This window comes from Strongylocentrotus purpuratus, unplaced genomic scaffold (genome assembly GCF_000002235.5).
Source record: "Strongylocentrotus purpuratus isolate Spur 01 unplaced genomic scaffold, Spur_5.0 spur5_scaffold_11, whole genome shotgun sequence".
In the NCBI taxonomy this organism is placed as follows: Eukaryota; Metazoa; Echinodermata; class Echinoidea; order Camarodonta; family Strongylocentrotidae; genus Strongylocentrotus; species Strongylocentrotus purpuratus.
The window spans coordinates 342312-359018 of NW_022145596.1; the positions used below are offsets into that span (position 1 = coordinate 342312).

Here is a 16707-nt window from a genome sequence, read left to right on the forward strand (position 1 = left end):
ATACAATTGGGTATTGAAACTGTCTTCAAGGTGATTTCTTCGAGGTCTTTATGATCTTCTGAATAGTCTAATATCCCTGTATGCCGTTTCAGTATCTACAATTTAATCTACTGAGCTAATGTATATTATATTGGTTGTCTTGCTATAAAAGGTTATTGATTATACCTACATGGTAGTACATGCCATTCATAAAGTGACAGCGATATATAATGTCACATGCTTAATATCTGTTTTGCTCATATTGCATGTTTTATTATTAAGGTTATTTAAGTTATATAAAATTACGACCCTTCAATATCTTCTTTATAAAAATGTAAACATCATTTATGCGGTTGTGTTTTCATGATGCTATAAAAATATTTTTAAGACTTGGTTATTTATGACACGGACAATTAAACATTATATTGATCTATATGTTGACCTTTGTTATATTTTATGTTTTACTGTTTGAGTGGAAATAAATTCAAATTGAATTGAATTGAGTTCATTCAACTTGTTTTACCCTGTGTCAAACCGAAAGCAGATAATAGTGCATAACGGTGACAAAACAAATGGAAAATGCATTTCCATATTCTGAAGAAAAAAAATTGTTTTCTTCTTGAAACCTCAATTACCATTTACTTTGTCTCGTTAATGATTAAAGGGAATCCCAATTTGATAGCAATTTATTCGTATTAAACCCACGAATGTTTTTTTTAACAGATTGGTAACAATTTGAAATGGGATAAAGAATAACAAACTTATGAGTTTTCAAGGTTGAGATGACAGTCATGTGAGACTTACACGATAATATTGATAAAGGGCTATGTGGTGCATGTTCTCATATTCGCTCCTAGATCCTACACAAAGAATGACGAGAGTACATCTTCTATAAATTTATAGCAGAGCAGGATTTCCTTATTCGAGGTCACTCGTGGTCAACATGCCATATATATTAAATAATTATCTCAACTATAACCACCGAGAAAAAGTTACTGGAAAAAGTAAATTGGAAATGGAGAATCGACTAAAGAAATAGCTAATTTGACTTTCACATAGAGTCTTTATAAAATGGATAACTTAATAGTAATAATAATAATATTTCATTTTTATATAGCGCTTAATACAAATGTCTCTAAGCGCTTTACAAATATACTATTATTATATACTTACCTATTATTATAATTATTGCGATGTATTTCAAACTTTCACCATGTTTTGTTTTCGTTTTTACATCACTAGTAACTCACTTAATAATGATAATGGTAATAATAACATTCTAGGTTTGAGGGCTTAATAAATTGACAATGTATTGGAGCTTCTAACCGATATAATTATACAAAAAACCCGCTCATCGGATTCAGGTTTGCCCGCAGAAGAGATAGGCCGGGATATCTAGCAACGCGTTGGTATCGAGCCTACCAACTATTTGATTACTAGCACGACACTGGCGCAGAAATTCGCGAGTCAGTGCTTTATTTATTTATTTTATTTATTTATTCGGTTTAAAAACATCAACACGTAAAGTTCAGGAACTCATAATGGTTGATTTACAATGAGATTGAATAGTTTAAATAAAATTGAACCAAAATATATAGCCTACACTTAAGAAAAACATGTTGTTTTACGTACATGAAAATATGGTTAAAATACAATATTCAACGGCTGGCTACATGTAGCAAGGCCAAGGCGAGAGATGACGAGGAAATCGAGAAGGAGAGAAATGACGAGAAAGAGAGAGAAAGAGAGGGGGGGACAGAAAAGGGGAGGGTAGAAAGAAAGAGAGATGGGAGAGGGAAGGGAGAGATACGGAGGGAAAGTGAGGGAGAGAGAAGGAAGAGAGAGGAAGAGAGATGTCAACACTTAAATGTCTGGAATGGTATGTAGAGCCAATTTATTGCTTTGTGACGATTTACATTCACCTAAAATGTAATGGAATTCCAATAATATAGTTCGGAGAATTAAGGAATCGATCAGATCATTTTTTCCCAATTTGTATCATTAATAATGGTCGGTTTTATCGTTTCATCTCTATAATTGTACATCTAGCATTGAAGTCACTACCTTAGTCACTACCTTAGATTTTCTATGATCTCGGCCGTCAAACGGCCGAGATCATAGAAAATGCACATGCATGTCAAGCGAAGTGTATAAATTACTATGGTAATCTTTTTTTTAAATCATTTATTTGAATATTGATGGTAATTTATGCAACTTAGTTCATGAAATTCACATTTTTGCCCGTAAACCATATATTCTTCAAATTTAAACATTAGTTTTCATTACATATATTATTAAGAAAATTTGAGATATTAATACCTACCAAAAAATTGGAAGAGCCAGGTTACTCCTTATGTTATCCAATATTTTGATAATTTCGTATGTATTTCTTTGTTTTTTAACTCATGTCTTTTATTGTTTTTCTTGTTTAATTTCATTTCTAACTATAATTCAACTATTTGAACTCCAAAATAAATACCTAAACTATAACCGAAAAAAGACCAATGTTTTTACTCTTTTTTGGAAAATCACGATCTATCTCGATTACCACCGGAATCTAATTCGATATTTTCGGTAATGAAAGAACCCAACTGGAATGCACTTCGAATGCCGTCGGAATGTTTTGATTGCCGCTCGAATGCGGTTCGAATGCGGTTCGAATGCAGTTGGAACGTCCCGACTATAGGATGCAAGAATGCATCTCGATTGCCGCCGGAATGTTTTTCGATAATTTCGGTACCAAAGGACCCAACTGGAATGCACTCCGAATGCCGTCGGAATCTTTAGATTGCGGCTCGAATGCGGTTCGAATGCAGTTGGAACGTCCCGACCAGAATGCAGGAATGTCCCGAATGCACCTCGAATGCACTTCGAATGCCGTCGGAATATTTCGATTGCCGCTCGAATGTAGGTGGAACTCCCTGACCAGAATGCAAGAATGTCCCGAATGCACCTCGAATGCATCTCGATTGCCAACGGAATCTATTTCAATATTTTTGGTACTAAAAGAACCCAACTGGAATGCACTTCGAATGCCGTCGGAATCTTTCGATTGCCGCTCGAAAGCAGTTTGAACGTCCCGACCAGAATGCACTTCGAATGCCGTCGGAATATTTTGATTGCCGCTCGAATGTAGGTGGAACTCCCTGACCAGAATGCAAGAATGTCCCGAATGCACCTCGAATGCATCTCGATTGCCGACGGAATCTATTTCGATATTTTTGGTACTGAAAGAACCCAACTGTAATGCACTTTGAATGCCCTCGGAATATTTCAATGGCCACTCGAATGCAGCTCGAATGCAATTGGAACGCCCCGACCAGAATGCTAGAATGTCCCGAATGCACCTCGAATGCATCTCGATTGCCGCTAGAATCTCTATCAATATTTTCGTTACTAAAAGAACCCAACTGGAATGCACTTAGAATGCCGTCGGAATCTTTCGATTGCCGCTCGAATGTTGCTCGAATGCAATTGGAACGCCCCGACCAGAATGCTAGAATGTCCCGATGGCACTTCGAATACATCTCGATTGCCGCCAGAATCTCTTTCAATATTTTCGGTACTAAAAGAACCCAACTGGAATGTACTCCAAATGCCGTCGGAATCTTTAGATTGCAGCTCGAATGCGGCTCGAATGCAGTTTGAACGTCCCGACCAGAATGCAGGAATGCATCTCGATTGCCGCCGGAATCTTTTTCGATAATTTCGGTACTAAAAGAACCCAACTGGAATGCACTCCCTGCCCTCGGAATCTTTAGATTGCGGCTCGAATGCGGTTCGAATGCAGATGGAACGTCCCGACTAGGATGCAAGAATGCATCTCGATTGCAGCCGGAATCTTTTTCGATAATTTCGGTACTAAAAGAACCCAACTGGAATGCACTTCGTATGCTGTCGGAATATTTCAATTGCCGCTCGAATGCAATTGTAATCTATTGCGATATTTTCGGTACTAATAGAACCCAACTGGAATGCACTTCGAATGCTGTCGGAATCTTTCGATTGCCGCTCGAATGCGGCTCGAATGCAATTGGAACGCCCCGACCAGAATGCTAGAATGTCCCGAATGCACCTCGAATGCATCTCGATTGCCGCCGGAATCTCTTTCAATATTTTCGGTACTTAAAGAACCCAACTGGAATGCACTTAGAGTGCCGTCAGAATCTTCGATTGCCGCTGGAATGTGGCTCGAATGCAGTTGGAACGTCCTAACTAGGATGCAAAAATGTCCCGATTGCATCTCGATTGCCGCTGGAATCTATTTCGATATTTTCGGTACTAAAAGAACCCAACTGGAATGCACTTAGAATGCCGTCGGAATCTTTCGATTGCCGCTCGAATGCGGCTCGAATGCAGATGGAACGTCCCGACCAGAATGCAGGAATGTCCCGAATGCACCTCGAGTGCACTTCGAATGCCGTCGGAATATTTTGATTGCCGCTCGAATGCGCCTCGAATGCAGTGGGAACGACCCGACCAGAATGCAAGAATGTCCCGAATGCACCTCAAATGCATCTCGATTGCCGTTGACGGTCTCTCTGAAAAATTATTAAGATACTCATAAATGCCCTCCCTAAGGTCTGAAATGGTTTTATCAGTGAACTCACATGTACAGACGGGTATCAATATTGCCGTCCCAGTTACCATTACTTATATTAGTCGTATTTGTATCACATTTTCAATACTCTTCTTTTCCAAGTACCGGGCCCAATACGGTGGCGGATTTAAGGTGGTGGCACGGGGGGAGGGGGGGGGGGGCAGGCCCCCTCCCCTTGCAAAAAAAAGAAGATAACCACAATTCATTATATTAATTATTTTTACCCCCCCCCCCCCACCTCTTATTGCCGCTTAATATGTCCTCACGGATTGGGCACCCCCTCCCCCCCCCCCCCCTCGGCTGGATCCGCCCCTGCCTAATAGTCTTTGTTGAATATGTTATTTTCATTTGTCACTAATGTTAGGCGGTGACTTTCCACGTTCTCTATAGGATGTATATAAACCCCTCAAAAAAGTTTGGAAACTGAAGTTAGATCAATTATTCCTTGTCAAAGGTTGATTATCAACACTTGTACATTGTTTTATATCAGCATGAATAATGTTGATGCTGTGAGAGATGAATGTAATCATGTTCAAAATACATATCAAGATCAAAACCATTATCTACAAGAAGTAAATCATGCTAAAAACAATAAACATACAAGCAGCCTTGTCGTTTTTAATAAGTTTGTAATTTTATTGAACGAGAGATAAAGATAGAAAGAGATCTCGTTTTCAATAACAGAGATGCTTAAATACTCACTTATGACAAGTGAGTTTGAAATAACTTTCACAAGTCACAAGCCCTCAAACCAGGTACATCAATACCTCATTTTGCTTCTCCTTCCCTTAAAACAGCAAAAGAGTTTTTTCTTTATTTCAATCGTTTTATGTATTTTTCCACCTGATGTTGAACATATTTGAACAACTGATAACTTTGACTTGGCAAAGCTAGTTTGCATAGGATACAGTATTCGACACCTTCAAGAATTCAATGCACTGATTTCTATCTATTGAGAAGGATGTTCCTCCCTTCACACCACGCATTCAGGTTCCAAAGTGCAGAGTTGACAGAGTTAAGACAGATGCTCTCCCATTCTCTCATGGGCTAAACTTCCGTCAGAGTCGGCATGAAAAATTGAGGCAGAATCCACGAACTTTTGACTTTTAAATACACAGCAAAAATACCCCCGCTTCCCCATTTGTCATATACATGTTACAAGCCTTGCTTTGCTTTAGTGAGGAAACAAAAAGAGCAGAAAGACTGTTAATCTTCGTGTAGAGAATTCAAACTATTTCAAGTGCTAAAAATTACAAAAAGCGTCATTTCTCTCCATTCAACGTCACAACATTATCTGACATATTAATTTTGGCTAAGTCTACGTCCATCTCATTTGTCTTTTGAGATGGATATGGTAATATGAGATACAAAGAGAGCACTTCTCTTTCTCCTTATCCCACATGATACATTAAACCATCACCAATAATCAATGCTCCATAGTAAATAAACAAACACAAGCCAGGTGGTACAATCTTGGCATAACTCAAAAAGCTTCTAAAGCAATAACATTACATGAAAATTGCCAGTTCTCATCATTTTCAACTTAGGTTGTCATAGAACAAGCGTTGGGGGAAAGGGAGGGTGCAGAAAGCAAGTACATCTCAAAAGCAAGGTGTAATCATTTAAAAAATAATAACAATTTCAGCAAATACATACAAATATGTACCAATTCTAACAAGCTTTGTTTTTACAATCGAAGTTACTTATTTACCTGGATAATTCATTCTCAGAATTGCACTGATCCAGCTGTATTATCCCCAGGTACATCTATAATACATGACATCCTGTTAGATTCAATTTGACATCTTACAAGCAAATGTTGCTTCCAATTTTAACCCCTTTTGTCTCAACACGCTCAAAGTTTATTCATCTGCTTGAATTATACATTAATCTATTAAGGAATGTTTGGGGATAAAAAAAGTTTTAAAGAAAAAGATAATCTATTTATTCTGCATTTTGGTGTTGAACTTTATTTGCTATGTCCATTCCGGCAACAGAACAAAGGAAACACACATGAAATTAGTAGTAAGTACCTTGAAAATGACAATTCTTTTTCATGGTGAATCATGAAAATGAAACAATGTAATATATAAATTATGAATTTCTTCTCCTGCCATAGTTGCTTTGTTGGTATTCAAATATTAAAAAAAAAAAATAGGGACACTAAAAGAATAAATAAAATCACAAGAAATTTAGAAAATATTATTCAGGGTTAGTTTTCTTGTTGTAAGTCTAGCAGAAATGCTCAGGGCTAAATATGCAAGTTATCATAACTCTACAATAGTACTTTCGGAATCTTTATGACTCATTGTTTTAATTGCATATCACCTGGACATCTTTCACCCAAAATTAAATTCCACAACCAGACTCATAGTGCATCCATACGAGCTACTTCACTACAAAATTATCCACATTTGGTTTCTATAGTTCATACTGACTGGAACAAGATTTTCTTCCAAACGTGACAATTATATAAGAACATATTCAAGACAAAACAGACTGAAGCTGCCAAATTACATATGCTGGGAAATATGTTCTGTTGTCACTTGAATTACCTCAATTGGTCAGCAAATAAAAAGGAAACAAAAGTAAACTTGAATTGACTAGCACATATAACAATGTGAAATGGAAGCATTTATAATGCTTATTATACACTATGCATTGTCTATCAGACAATTATAAAATATACTCCTGTCAGGAAACAATGCTAATTTTCTTTCTATATTTTTTAAATTCAAGTTTTAACTTTGAAGAAGGAAATGAAATTTAGAACTTTTTTCTTTTTTCAAAGTTTAAAAGGTATTACCAAATCTTGACAATTTTGTCTTCGAAATAATCCAACTATGTCTTTACAAATGTTGAAACGAGTATTGAGATAAAAATTAATTACAAATTGTTGAAAGGATATCCATTAAATTTTTATTCCTGCGATCTTGTGGTGGTTACCACAAAGCCAGAATGAGAAGAAATGTAAAATAAAAGGGCATCATCCCAATCAGATTACATTCAATACACTTTTTAAAAAAGGAATGCAAGACATTTTTTACATAATTGCAAAAGCTTGCACCCATTTATACACATTTATATAGCAAACTTTAAAAATCCCCAGCGCTTCATGTTTTATTTGGCATTCAACATAGCATACAGTGCTTATCATTATCTTGCATAACAGAACTTAATCATCAACAAAGTAGAGGTACTATTTAAGATTTTGTTAATCCTTCATATGAGAGTGCTTGTTTTTGTGTGTGTGTGTGTGTGTGCGTGTGTGTGTGTGTGTGGATGACATGTGCATCTATCAATGTTTATGTTTTGGAAAAGAAAAAGTGATGGACAGTTGTTTTTTTCATCGAAAATACAATCTAGAGAGTTAAAATGAGGATTCCAGCATCTTGATTTTGTCATTTATAATGTGTACTTTGTTTTCTGCTTTGGTTGTACACACTTTGATGAAAACATGGTATCAGTGTTACTGAAGTTATATTTCTAAGAAAAACGTTTCATCCAGTATTGTTAACTCAATTAACTTGCTGTCTATAGCATTTCACATTGTTAATAGTACCCCTAAAGATCATTGATACATTTTGCCTTTAGACTTATCTTATTCAGGTAGAAAGTTCACATCACATTCAATTATTAAACCCATTCTTTGCTTTGTGTTAATCACCAATGTTACCATAAAATGGATCAATAGCACGTTACAATACCTGTTATAAGCTACTGTAATCATGCCATTTGATTGGCTGAGAGCAAATTTGTTATAGAATGTTAGCCGAATCAAACACCCTCACCATCTCACTACATATAAATAAGATAAAAAAGATAACCATCTGATTTGTACAATAATTTAAAACACTATGAGATGTACTTGCTTGACATTTTTGTGCAGGGGGAGGGGAGGGGAGGGGAGGGAACAAAAAGTTGAGAATAAAATGAAAAAAAGTGCTTGTCTATGATTAAACCATGGCTGATTACTGTCTTTCTCTCTATTTGTTGTTATCTGTGTCGGGGTTAGCCCAGGGGTTGGGGCCTCCGCTGCCATGAGAAGGACCCCAGATACTGCTGTGAAACGGGTCAAAAGCTCGTGGAGTTGCCTAGACACATAGTGAAAGAAACAGAAATAAATAGTTATATTCTCTGTGTGACTGACATTTTTTGAAGTATAAGTATCAACTATTTGATATTGTTTTAACCCAGCTGTGTATACTACAAGCAGTGTACCTACAGAGTTAACAAAGCGCCAAGAGTGTCAAGCTGGCAGATACTGGTGCTATAGAATACATTGCTGTCGATATTATTATTTTTTTTCTTCATTATAACAGCTTCCGCCATAGAGCAATTTAGCGATAGAAGTAATTTTCAATTATAATGATAAAAATGATTGAGAAATGCCCATAATCTCACCTCAGGGTCTGCTGCATTATGAGCACCACTGGTATCCATGAGGGAGCTGTTATTATCCGATGAGCTACTCCAGATAGAGTTATCAAAGAGACTAGTACTCCCTCCGGCCCAGGTGTGCTCTCCTCCGCCCAAGGAGCTGGGGCTAGACCACAGACCTTGAGACGGGTAGTAGTTCTGAGAGGAGGACAAATAGGTTACAGAGACGGTTAGGGACAGAGATGGGTAGGGGGAAAGAGGCGGGAGGAGAGGTGGGAGGAGGGAGGAGGGAGGAGGGGAGAGGCGGAGGAGGGGGAGGAGGGGGAGGAGGGGGATAGAAAGAGAAAAATATAAAGAGGTGGCAATAGAGGGTTAGAATGAGACAAAGAAAAGGAAGAGAGAGAGAGAGAGAGAGAGAGAGGGAAATCAGTGATGATAACTTTTATAGATTTAAATTGGAGATCACAAACTATCAGCTGCTCATTTTAAGACTGTCATCACTGCCAATGGTACTTTCTGGAACGCCACATGATTTTTCATTTCTTTTATATCTTAGGACCATTCAGAAGCTCTAGTCATCGAGATGTGTATTCTTGGTTTCTCTAAACAAACTCCCACACATGTGTATTTTGTTCTGTTTAATCCTAGTCTGATGATATACTGTAAAAGTAGAAATATTTGTGGTATATTATTTTTCGCGGATTTTGCGCTAAGATCAGCAAGCGCAAATTTTAGAACTCGAGAAAGTATAAGCATGACTTCTTATGCGTGTTCTGAAGGGGCTGAATTGCGTGCAACGCAAATTTTAAGATCCAGTAATGTGTTTTGGGGTCGCTCAGCGCGAAACATAAAAATAACAGCGTTTACAGTAGTTTATGCCATACCTGTTGAGGGTATCCTGGTGATGCAGAGTTGGTAGACCAGGTGGCTGTGTTAGATGTAGATGGACTTGACTCCCACATGCTACTAGCAGTAGGAGCACGACTCACTCCAAAACCCAACCAGTCACCTAGGCCTCCTGCTGATTACAACAAATACAAACATAATCAATCAATCATGCACAATGTAGCTACTACTCAGGCTTTAAAAAAAAAAAAGTTGTATTGTCCTTTGCGACCGACCCAAAAATCTTGAAATCTACGGTCAGCTTTTAATTTATTTTATTTTTTTACCATTTTTTTTAGATAAAAAATAATATTTATGCATTCAAAACTGAGAAATATCAGCCCAAAGAGGGGGTAAATTTTTTTTTAAAAGCAGATTTCCAACCGACCGACCCATGTTTTTGCATGTAAAGGGCAATACAACATCTTCTTTTTTTTTAGGCCTCATGTTGATTAGTAGCAGAATCATCTTTTCAGCTCTTTTTAAACCTCTCTACATCTAATCACATAGGAAAATACATATCAAATATTGAATGAAAGATATATTAAAATGAAATATCTGGCTCCTACAGACTGGATGATTACATGGTTGCATTAAAACTTTCAAGATTCTTAGATTTAAATCTTTGCATTCACTAGAAAAAGGTTGAATATTTGAATAAAAGAATTTTAAGTGTATTGAGGATTAGATGAATCAATTGGTAGGTATGTTACCTTGACTTGATGTTGGTGGAGGTAGTCCTGGGGGTGCGCTCAGTGGAGATGGAGTTGGGTTATCCCACATGGATGCAGCACCCAAAGCATCTAAAACATAACAAAACATTGCTCATTTAACATCAATACATACAGGATTTTGATATAGAGAATGTAAATTGAAAACAATTCATGCTTTCCAACTGCAAAATAATAAAGCAGCCAATTGATGTTCTGTCCAAACTGAACAATAATTTATAAACAAGCAATTGGGGGCTTCACTTCATTCTCTGAAGTTTTATCTACTTCAATTTCATCCTTTCATGATGTGCATGAAACATATTACCCTTCCTAGAAGTTTGATTAACACGGATTCTGTTTTCGAAAAGATACATAGACTACCAATGAATGAACATGTGGTAAATTTTATGTATAGAGAATGAACAACTAGCTGTAGGAGAACAATGGAAAATAACTACTTGAACTTTAGTCTAATATGAAAGCAGAAAAGCTGAATAAATCCACTCACCTCCTACAAAGTTGAATTGAGACGGGGTCGGTTTCTTCTTGTTCTTCATAAGTCCAGAGTTCTGGTCCAGTTTGATAGCAGAGGAGCCAAAGAAACTTGGACTGGAATAAAAAAAAAAAATGGGAGAACATTGGAATTAAATACATCATATTCAGTTCTTGCATAGCTCATATCACAAATTTGGAAATTACTACCCCATTTACCTCACCTGTATAGAGTGTGGCAAGTGTAGATTAATGTCTTGCCAAAATACATCATATTACCCTCTAACACCACTATAACCTTAATTTGAATTGAAAAATTATTAAACAAAAATAAGTGACTTGTTTATTTGGGCATTACTGATGATAAAGTCTGATGATAACCCTGTCTGGATCTCCAACCTTGATCTATCCCTAAACACCATATCGAGGGGTCAGTGACACAAAGACGTAACTCCATTTTGAGAAAAAGTGGTTTATGTGTCACTGAGCACTTGGGCCTTAAGGAGTTAGGTCTATGTTTTACTAGCCATTGACTTCAATGGGGTGTTGGGTGGAGTTAAATATTTGTGTTTCCTGGAAAAAACACATTTTTCTGAACATTTTTATATCAAATACTCATTTTGGCAAAATATGGAGTTACATCTTTGTGTCACTGAACCCTCGATATGAAAGAAGAAGTTTGCCTCACCTAGCAGGACCAGCTGATGATCCTGTATCTGAGCTGCTACCACTAGCTTCTACGTGTCCCGCAGTCTGACTCCATGATGGAGGCTGTTGAACAGTGGCTCCAGCAGAGCGGGGCTTGTTGCTCTTATTCTGCTTCGTTCCAATGGTTCCTGTTACACATTAACATACAACATCACTCATAAAATCAATGCATAAAAGACAAAAATACCCCCCCCCCCCCCCAAGTGACTTTGCATTGAACATGCATTATCTATATGTTTTATTAATAAATTATTTCTATAAGTTGTAGACATATTGTTTAAAATGGTGCAAGCCATTTATAAACATCCTAAAGAGAATATTGAAGAAATAAATGTTACACACCTTGTTACATAAAATTTAGTTCACTAATTGGTCCTTGCATTTGTCTTGTTTTCCTTGCTTGTATGCTCTTTTGCCAAGCACAATTTTTTTAAGAGAATGGTAACTTTTTTCTTTTAAACGGTAATAACAAAGTTTGTACGAAGTTCTGTCAAGAATGATTTGACCTACCTGGATGGGTAGGCTTGGTGTCGTTGACAGTACTGAATGCAGACTTCTCTTCAGGTGCTGATAGTTGCTTGGTCAGTTTAGACTTGGTGTTAGGAGTCTTACCCTCTTCTGCGTTAGGCCCTGCTCCTTCCCCCTGAGCTGCCCCAGACACTGCACTGCTGTAGCTGATAGGCCTAGCAATCAACCCAGCAGCAGCTGAACTAGGACGTGGAGCTGATCCGATGGGTTGCTGTGTCTGAGCCGTTGGGCGTTGATGAGCAGGACCTGATGGGATAGGTTTGGCTTGATCCCATAGGGGTAGGGGTGAGTCCTTGTCTGCTTCACTGCTTGTTGTACTGGTTGCATCACTGTCCATTGACTTGCCTGCTGAATTGAGAAAGGGCAAGGACAAATAAGAGCTCATTTAATGAAGAACTCCAAATTTGAATATGACAGAGATACTGGATATTGAACACAGTGTCATCACTCTGATTTCTATTTAATATCTGTTTACTAGAGTATCAATGAGACAATGCTACTCTTACTCACCTGAATCACAAACTATCAACTCCAACTGTTGACTAAAAATCATATGTCATGTATGTTGTTACCATGCAAAATTACTGGCAGTGTAATGCCAATGTCATTAAAACCTTAAAATCATACTCTATAGCAAACCCTTTTCTGATTAGTAAATAAGATCACTTACTCTTAGAAACCTTGATTGTTTTCTTAGTTGCCTTGGCAGCGACCTTTGCTGCAATGGAGTGTGGTGAGGTCGGCTCTTTGTCAAAGTTGTCCTGACGACGACCTGCCTCCAAAGCTGTCGTGTATGGTAGCTCCAGGGTGCTGAACGTGAAAAGACACATGCAGCATGTTATAACATGTGTTCATCTTGGACCAGAAGTCATACCGAAATCTTCAAAATTGCTCAACTTACTAAAATGTAAGGCTTGATATGAGGATAAACAAAACAAGAAAGATAGTTTTACATCAGGGACCCATTTCACAAAGCCTTGATTCAATGACAAATGACAAAAATCAGTGACAAATCTGCTGATAACCAATCAGAAGCAAGGATTTCAGTAGCTTATAACACAAACTGTCATTTGTCACTGATGGCAAGTTTTGTGAAACGCCCTCCTGATTCTTACAATTCATACAATTCATACAACCTATTGCACCATGCCTGGTTGTTATGGTGTACAATAAATAATAGTTTGAGTAGGGCATAGCTTACCTTGGTCGGCAGACGTCACCATGAAAAGTAGATTTAGAGTTAGCCTTCGACGATCCCTTACGAGGTTTGCCCTTAGACTTGACATTCTTGAATCGTTGAGCAGCTAAACGTTGACCTTCAGCCTCAAGGTCATCAGCAGGGGTAGTAGACACTCCTGATTCACTAAGGCTAGCATCGTCATCAACATACTGTAACAAGAGACATGTAAAGTAAATTATATATATCAGCAGGGGTATTAGACAATCCTGATTCACTAAGGCTAGCATCGTCATCAACATACTGTAACAAGAGACATGGAAAGTAAATTATATATATCAGCAGGGGTATTAGACACTCCTGATTCACTAAGGCTAGCATCGTCATCAACATACTGTAACAAGAGATATGGAAAGTAAATTATATATATCAGCAGGGGTATTAGACACTCCTGATTCACTAAGGCTAGCATCGTCATCAACATACTGTAACAAGAGATAAGTAAAGTACATTATACATTCCATTTTGTAAACTCTGCACAAATCAATCATAAATGTGTCACTGCATAAACATCTCCCATATAACAACCATCTGCATTTGAGTATATACAACTATTAACTCATTGAGGGATACTCTATGAGAAGGGACACTATCAACTGTTCAGCAAAAAGGATTTCGAACAACTTATTGAATTTGTCAATAGAAATTGCTCAGCTCAGCAGTAACAACTTTACAGCATGCCTGGCAGAACCATACATAAGATTCACTTTATGAGGAGGAGACTGTCTAAGAATGTTTTGAAATTAAGATTGAAATATTTTTCATCTATCTTGCTAACAAATGATATTCTTTCTTTTGCACTCACTTGTTTGCTGCTTCTCTCTGAATATTCTGACTCTGCATTTGATTCTTCTGTAGTGGTCGATGAAATCTCGTCATCTTTAACCTCTGACCCCATGTGTCCCTCATCTCCTCTTCCACTCACTTTACCTCTCATTCGTGAGTTATGCTTTTGGTAAGATGATTCGTAATCTCCAGCGTGGTTCACATGATTCTCATCTATCATTTCGCTAGACAAGACTCTACCGTTGCTATATTCGCTGTTATTTCCAACTGGTTCTGATTCCAAATTATTTTCAAAATCAGGTGGGAGACCTCGCTTGCTCCGAGAAGCCTTCCGATCTTGCAGCGTGTATGCTGGCTGACCAGAGGGCGCCCTATTAAAAACTTTAGGAGCTGACGAGGTTGTAGTACTGTTTAAATTGTTCAATTGGACTTTTTCCCGATCAATGGAGCCGCGACTCTCTGCCTGCCGTGTATTGTTGGCTACCGAACTAGAAACAGAACGAGATTTGGAAACCGATCTGCTCCCAGAAAATATGTTCAGCTTTTCACCTAACGAAGACAGGAGACTCGATGCTCTGTCACAAAAATAAACAAAACAAGAATACAAATTTGAGAATTCAGAATTAGCATTTAACAACATCTTTTCAAAAACATAAAATGTGTCTTTATCTTTGAAATTCAATATATAACCAAAACTGAAACAAGTACATATGGCCATATGTAATCAAGCATCTTTATTATATCATGTGTGTGAAACACTAGACCTGTCCTCAAGATCAACAAATGAGAAGGTGAACAATTTATGAACTGGCATGCCATGGATTGTTCAATCCACTACTTGGATATTCATTATGCCATTTGATCCATTCTAAAAAACGCTTAAGTTATCACAAAAATTATTAATTAAGATCTTACAAGAATTTTAATCTCAGAAGACCTATCATAGACAGAAACTCACCTAGACTTTGCTTTGTTTGCTGCCGTTGAGTTTGCACCCCCTCCACCACCACCTGCTCCTCCTGGCAAACTAACAGCACCTCCTCTATCACCTCCATCACCACCAACCCCACCATGTGGTACAGGTTTCAACCCAGCTATATTCCTCAGATCAAAGGGTTTGATAGAATCAATCTCATCTTGATCAGCCTCTGATAGTTTAGCCTTGTTGGTTCCTATTGGTTCTAGATACCTGACCATCTCAAGGTAGGACACTGCTACTATGACCAGGAAGAGAAGAGCCATCAGGCATACAGACAGGAGATGGAGGGGGATTTCCCATTGAGGTCGCGGTAAGGCAGCTGTACATGGAGCTAACATGTTAGGCGGTAGAGTAGCTATGAGTGTGAAGGATAGCGTCTCACCAGTAAAGGCTACAACCTCTAGCTCACGTGTGACTCGGTTTAGAGTGAAGTCGGGTGTGAATCTGTGGATTGAAGGAGACAAAATAGTTATTAGGTTTGAAATTTGTTACATAACATCTATATTAACACTCTGTTCTATTGCAAGATGTAGTCTCTGTTTGACTAATTTAACATTCAAAATGAAAATTTTGACTCTTTACTGATGAATTTTGAAAGACCTACAATGTCAATTTTGTTTCTTCATAATTTCAAGCCCCCCCCCCCATCTCCAAATTATGAATCACTTTCATTGTCTTCTTCTCTCCTCTCCATTCTTCTTTCTTCACACATTCAAAGTGCTCTTCAATTCGGTTAATTTCATCCTTGTATAATACAAGGTAGTCTTCTAAACCAGCTTCCCTTTCCAGCATGTATTATAGGATCCAGTCCCACTATCTTCTACAATTATTCATCTGTCTTGGGATATTAAAGATAACTTACGCTATATCAAGCCTCCTTGTTTCATTGGGTAGAATCTCCACTGGTCTACACTGTAAGACCCTGAAACCATAGCCCTCACACAGTCTCCCATTGATGAGGAATGTATCGATGGATAGTGGTAACTGACCAGTGTTCTTCATGTTGAATGTTCTCTTCACAGTGAAGTTGGGTGGACTCCTTGCTTTAGGAGATGTTTCTAGAAAAAAAAGAAGATGAGGAGGATTAGTCTTTATGTTTTTGTGCAATTCAATATCAACAACAATCTCTTTCCTAATCAATCTCGCTGTTTATGCATCATGAAATTAATATTCTTATTCCTCTACTGTATTCAACTGTATTCAACTGTAACTTCATGCATGAGATGTTTCAAGATCTTCTTACACAGAAAATTAATAAATAAAATTCCCATAATAATAGGGTAGAAAGTCGGATTGTCAACAATCTAGTGTTAGACTTAATCCTCATCAAAATGATTATCAAGTATCATTGACAGAGAAAAATGGTTTCTTTCCAGAATAAAATGCCCATAGATCCCAACCTTTGTATACCACCCCCCCC

At 37.6% G+C, this 16707-nt stretch overlaps 1 protein-coding gene across 4 annotated transcripts in view; it reads right to left on the reverse strand.

Moving 5' to 3' along the window:
- Positions 1-5194: 5194 nt before the first annotated feature.
- LOC590415 (transmembrane protein 131) overlaps positions 5195-16707 on the reverse strand; it is a 35653-nt gene continuing 24140 nt past the window's right edge. For 2 of the 4 annotated variants that reach the window (XM_030980255.1, XM_030980254.1), the window contains exons 22-33: positions 16150-16345; positions 15267-15731; positions 14328-14883; positions 13487-13674; positions 12956-13095; positions 12268-12633; positions 11738-11885; positions 11066-11166; positions 10558-10647; positions 9844-9980; positions 8984-9157; positions 5195-8673 (exon numbers count right to left, since the gene is read on the reverse strand). In XM_030980255.1, the coding sequence (XP_030836115.1) occupies positions 8566-8673; positions 8984-9157; positions 9844-9980; positions 10558-10647; positions 11066-11166; positions 11738-11885; positions 12268-12633; positions 12956-13095; positions 13487-13674; positions 14328-14883; positions 15267-15731; positions 16150-16345 (2669 nt within the window). In that variant the 3' untranslated portion in view covers positions 5195-8565. The remainder of the gene's footprint in view (positions 8674-8983; positions 9158-9843; positions 9981-10557; positions 10648-11065; positions 11167-11737; positions 11886-12267; positions 12634-12955; positions 13096-13486; positions 13675-14327; positions 14884-15266; positions 15732-16149; positions 16346-16707) is intronic. The other 2 variants (XM_030980257.1, XM_030980256.1) reach the window with 2 other exon arrangements.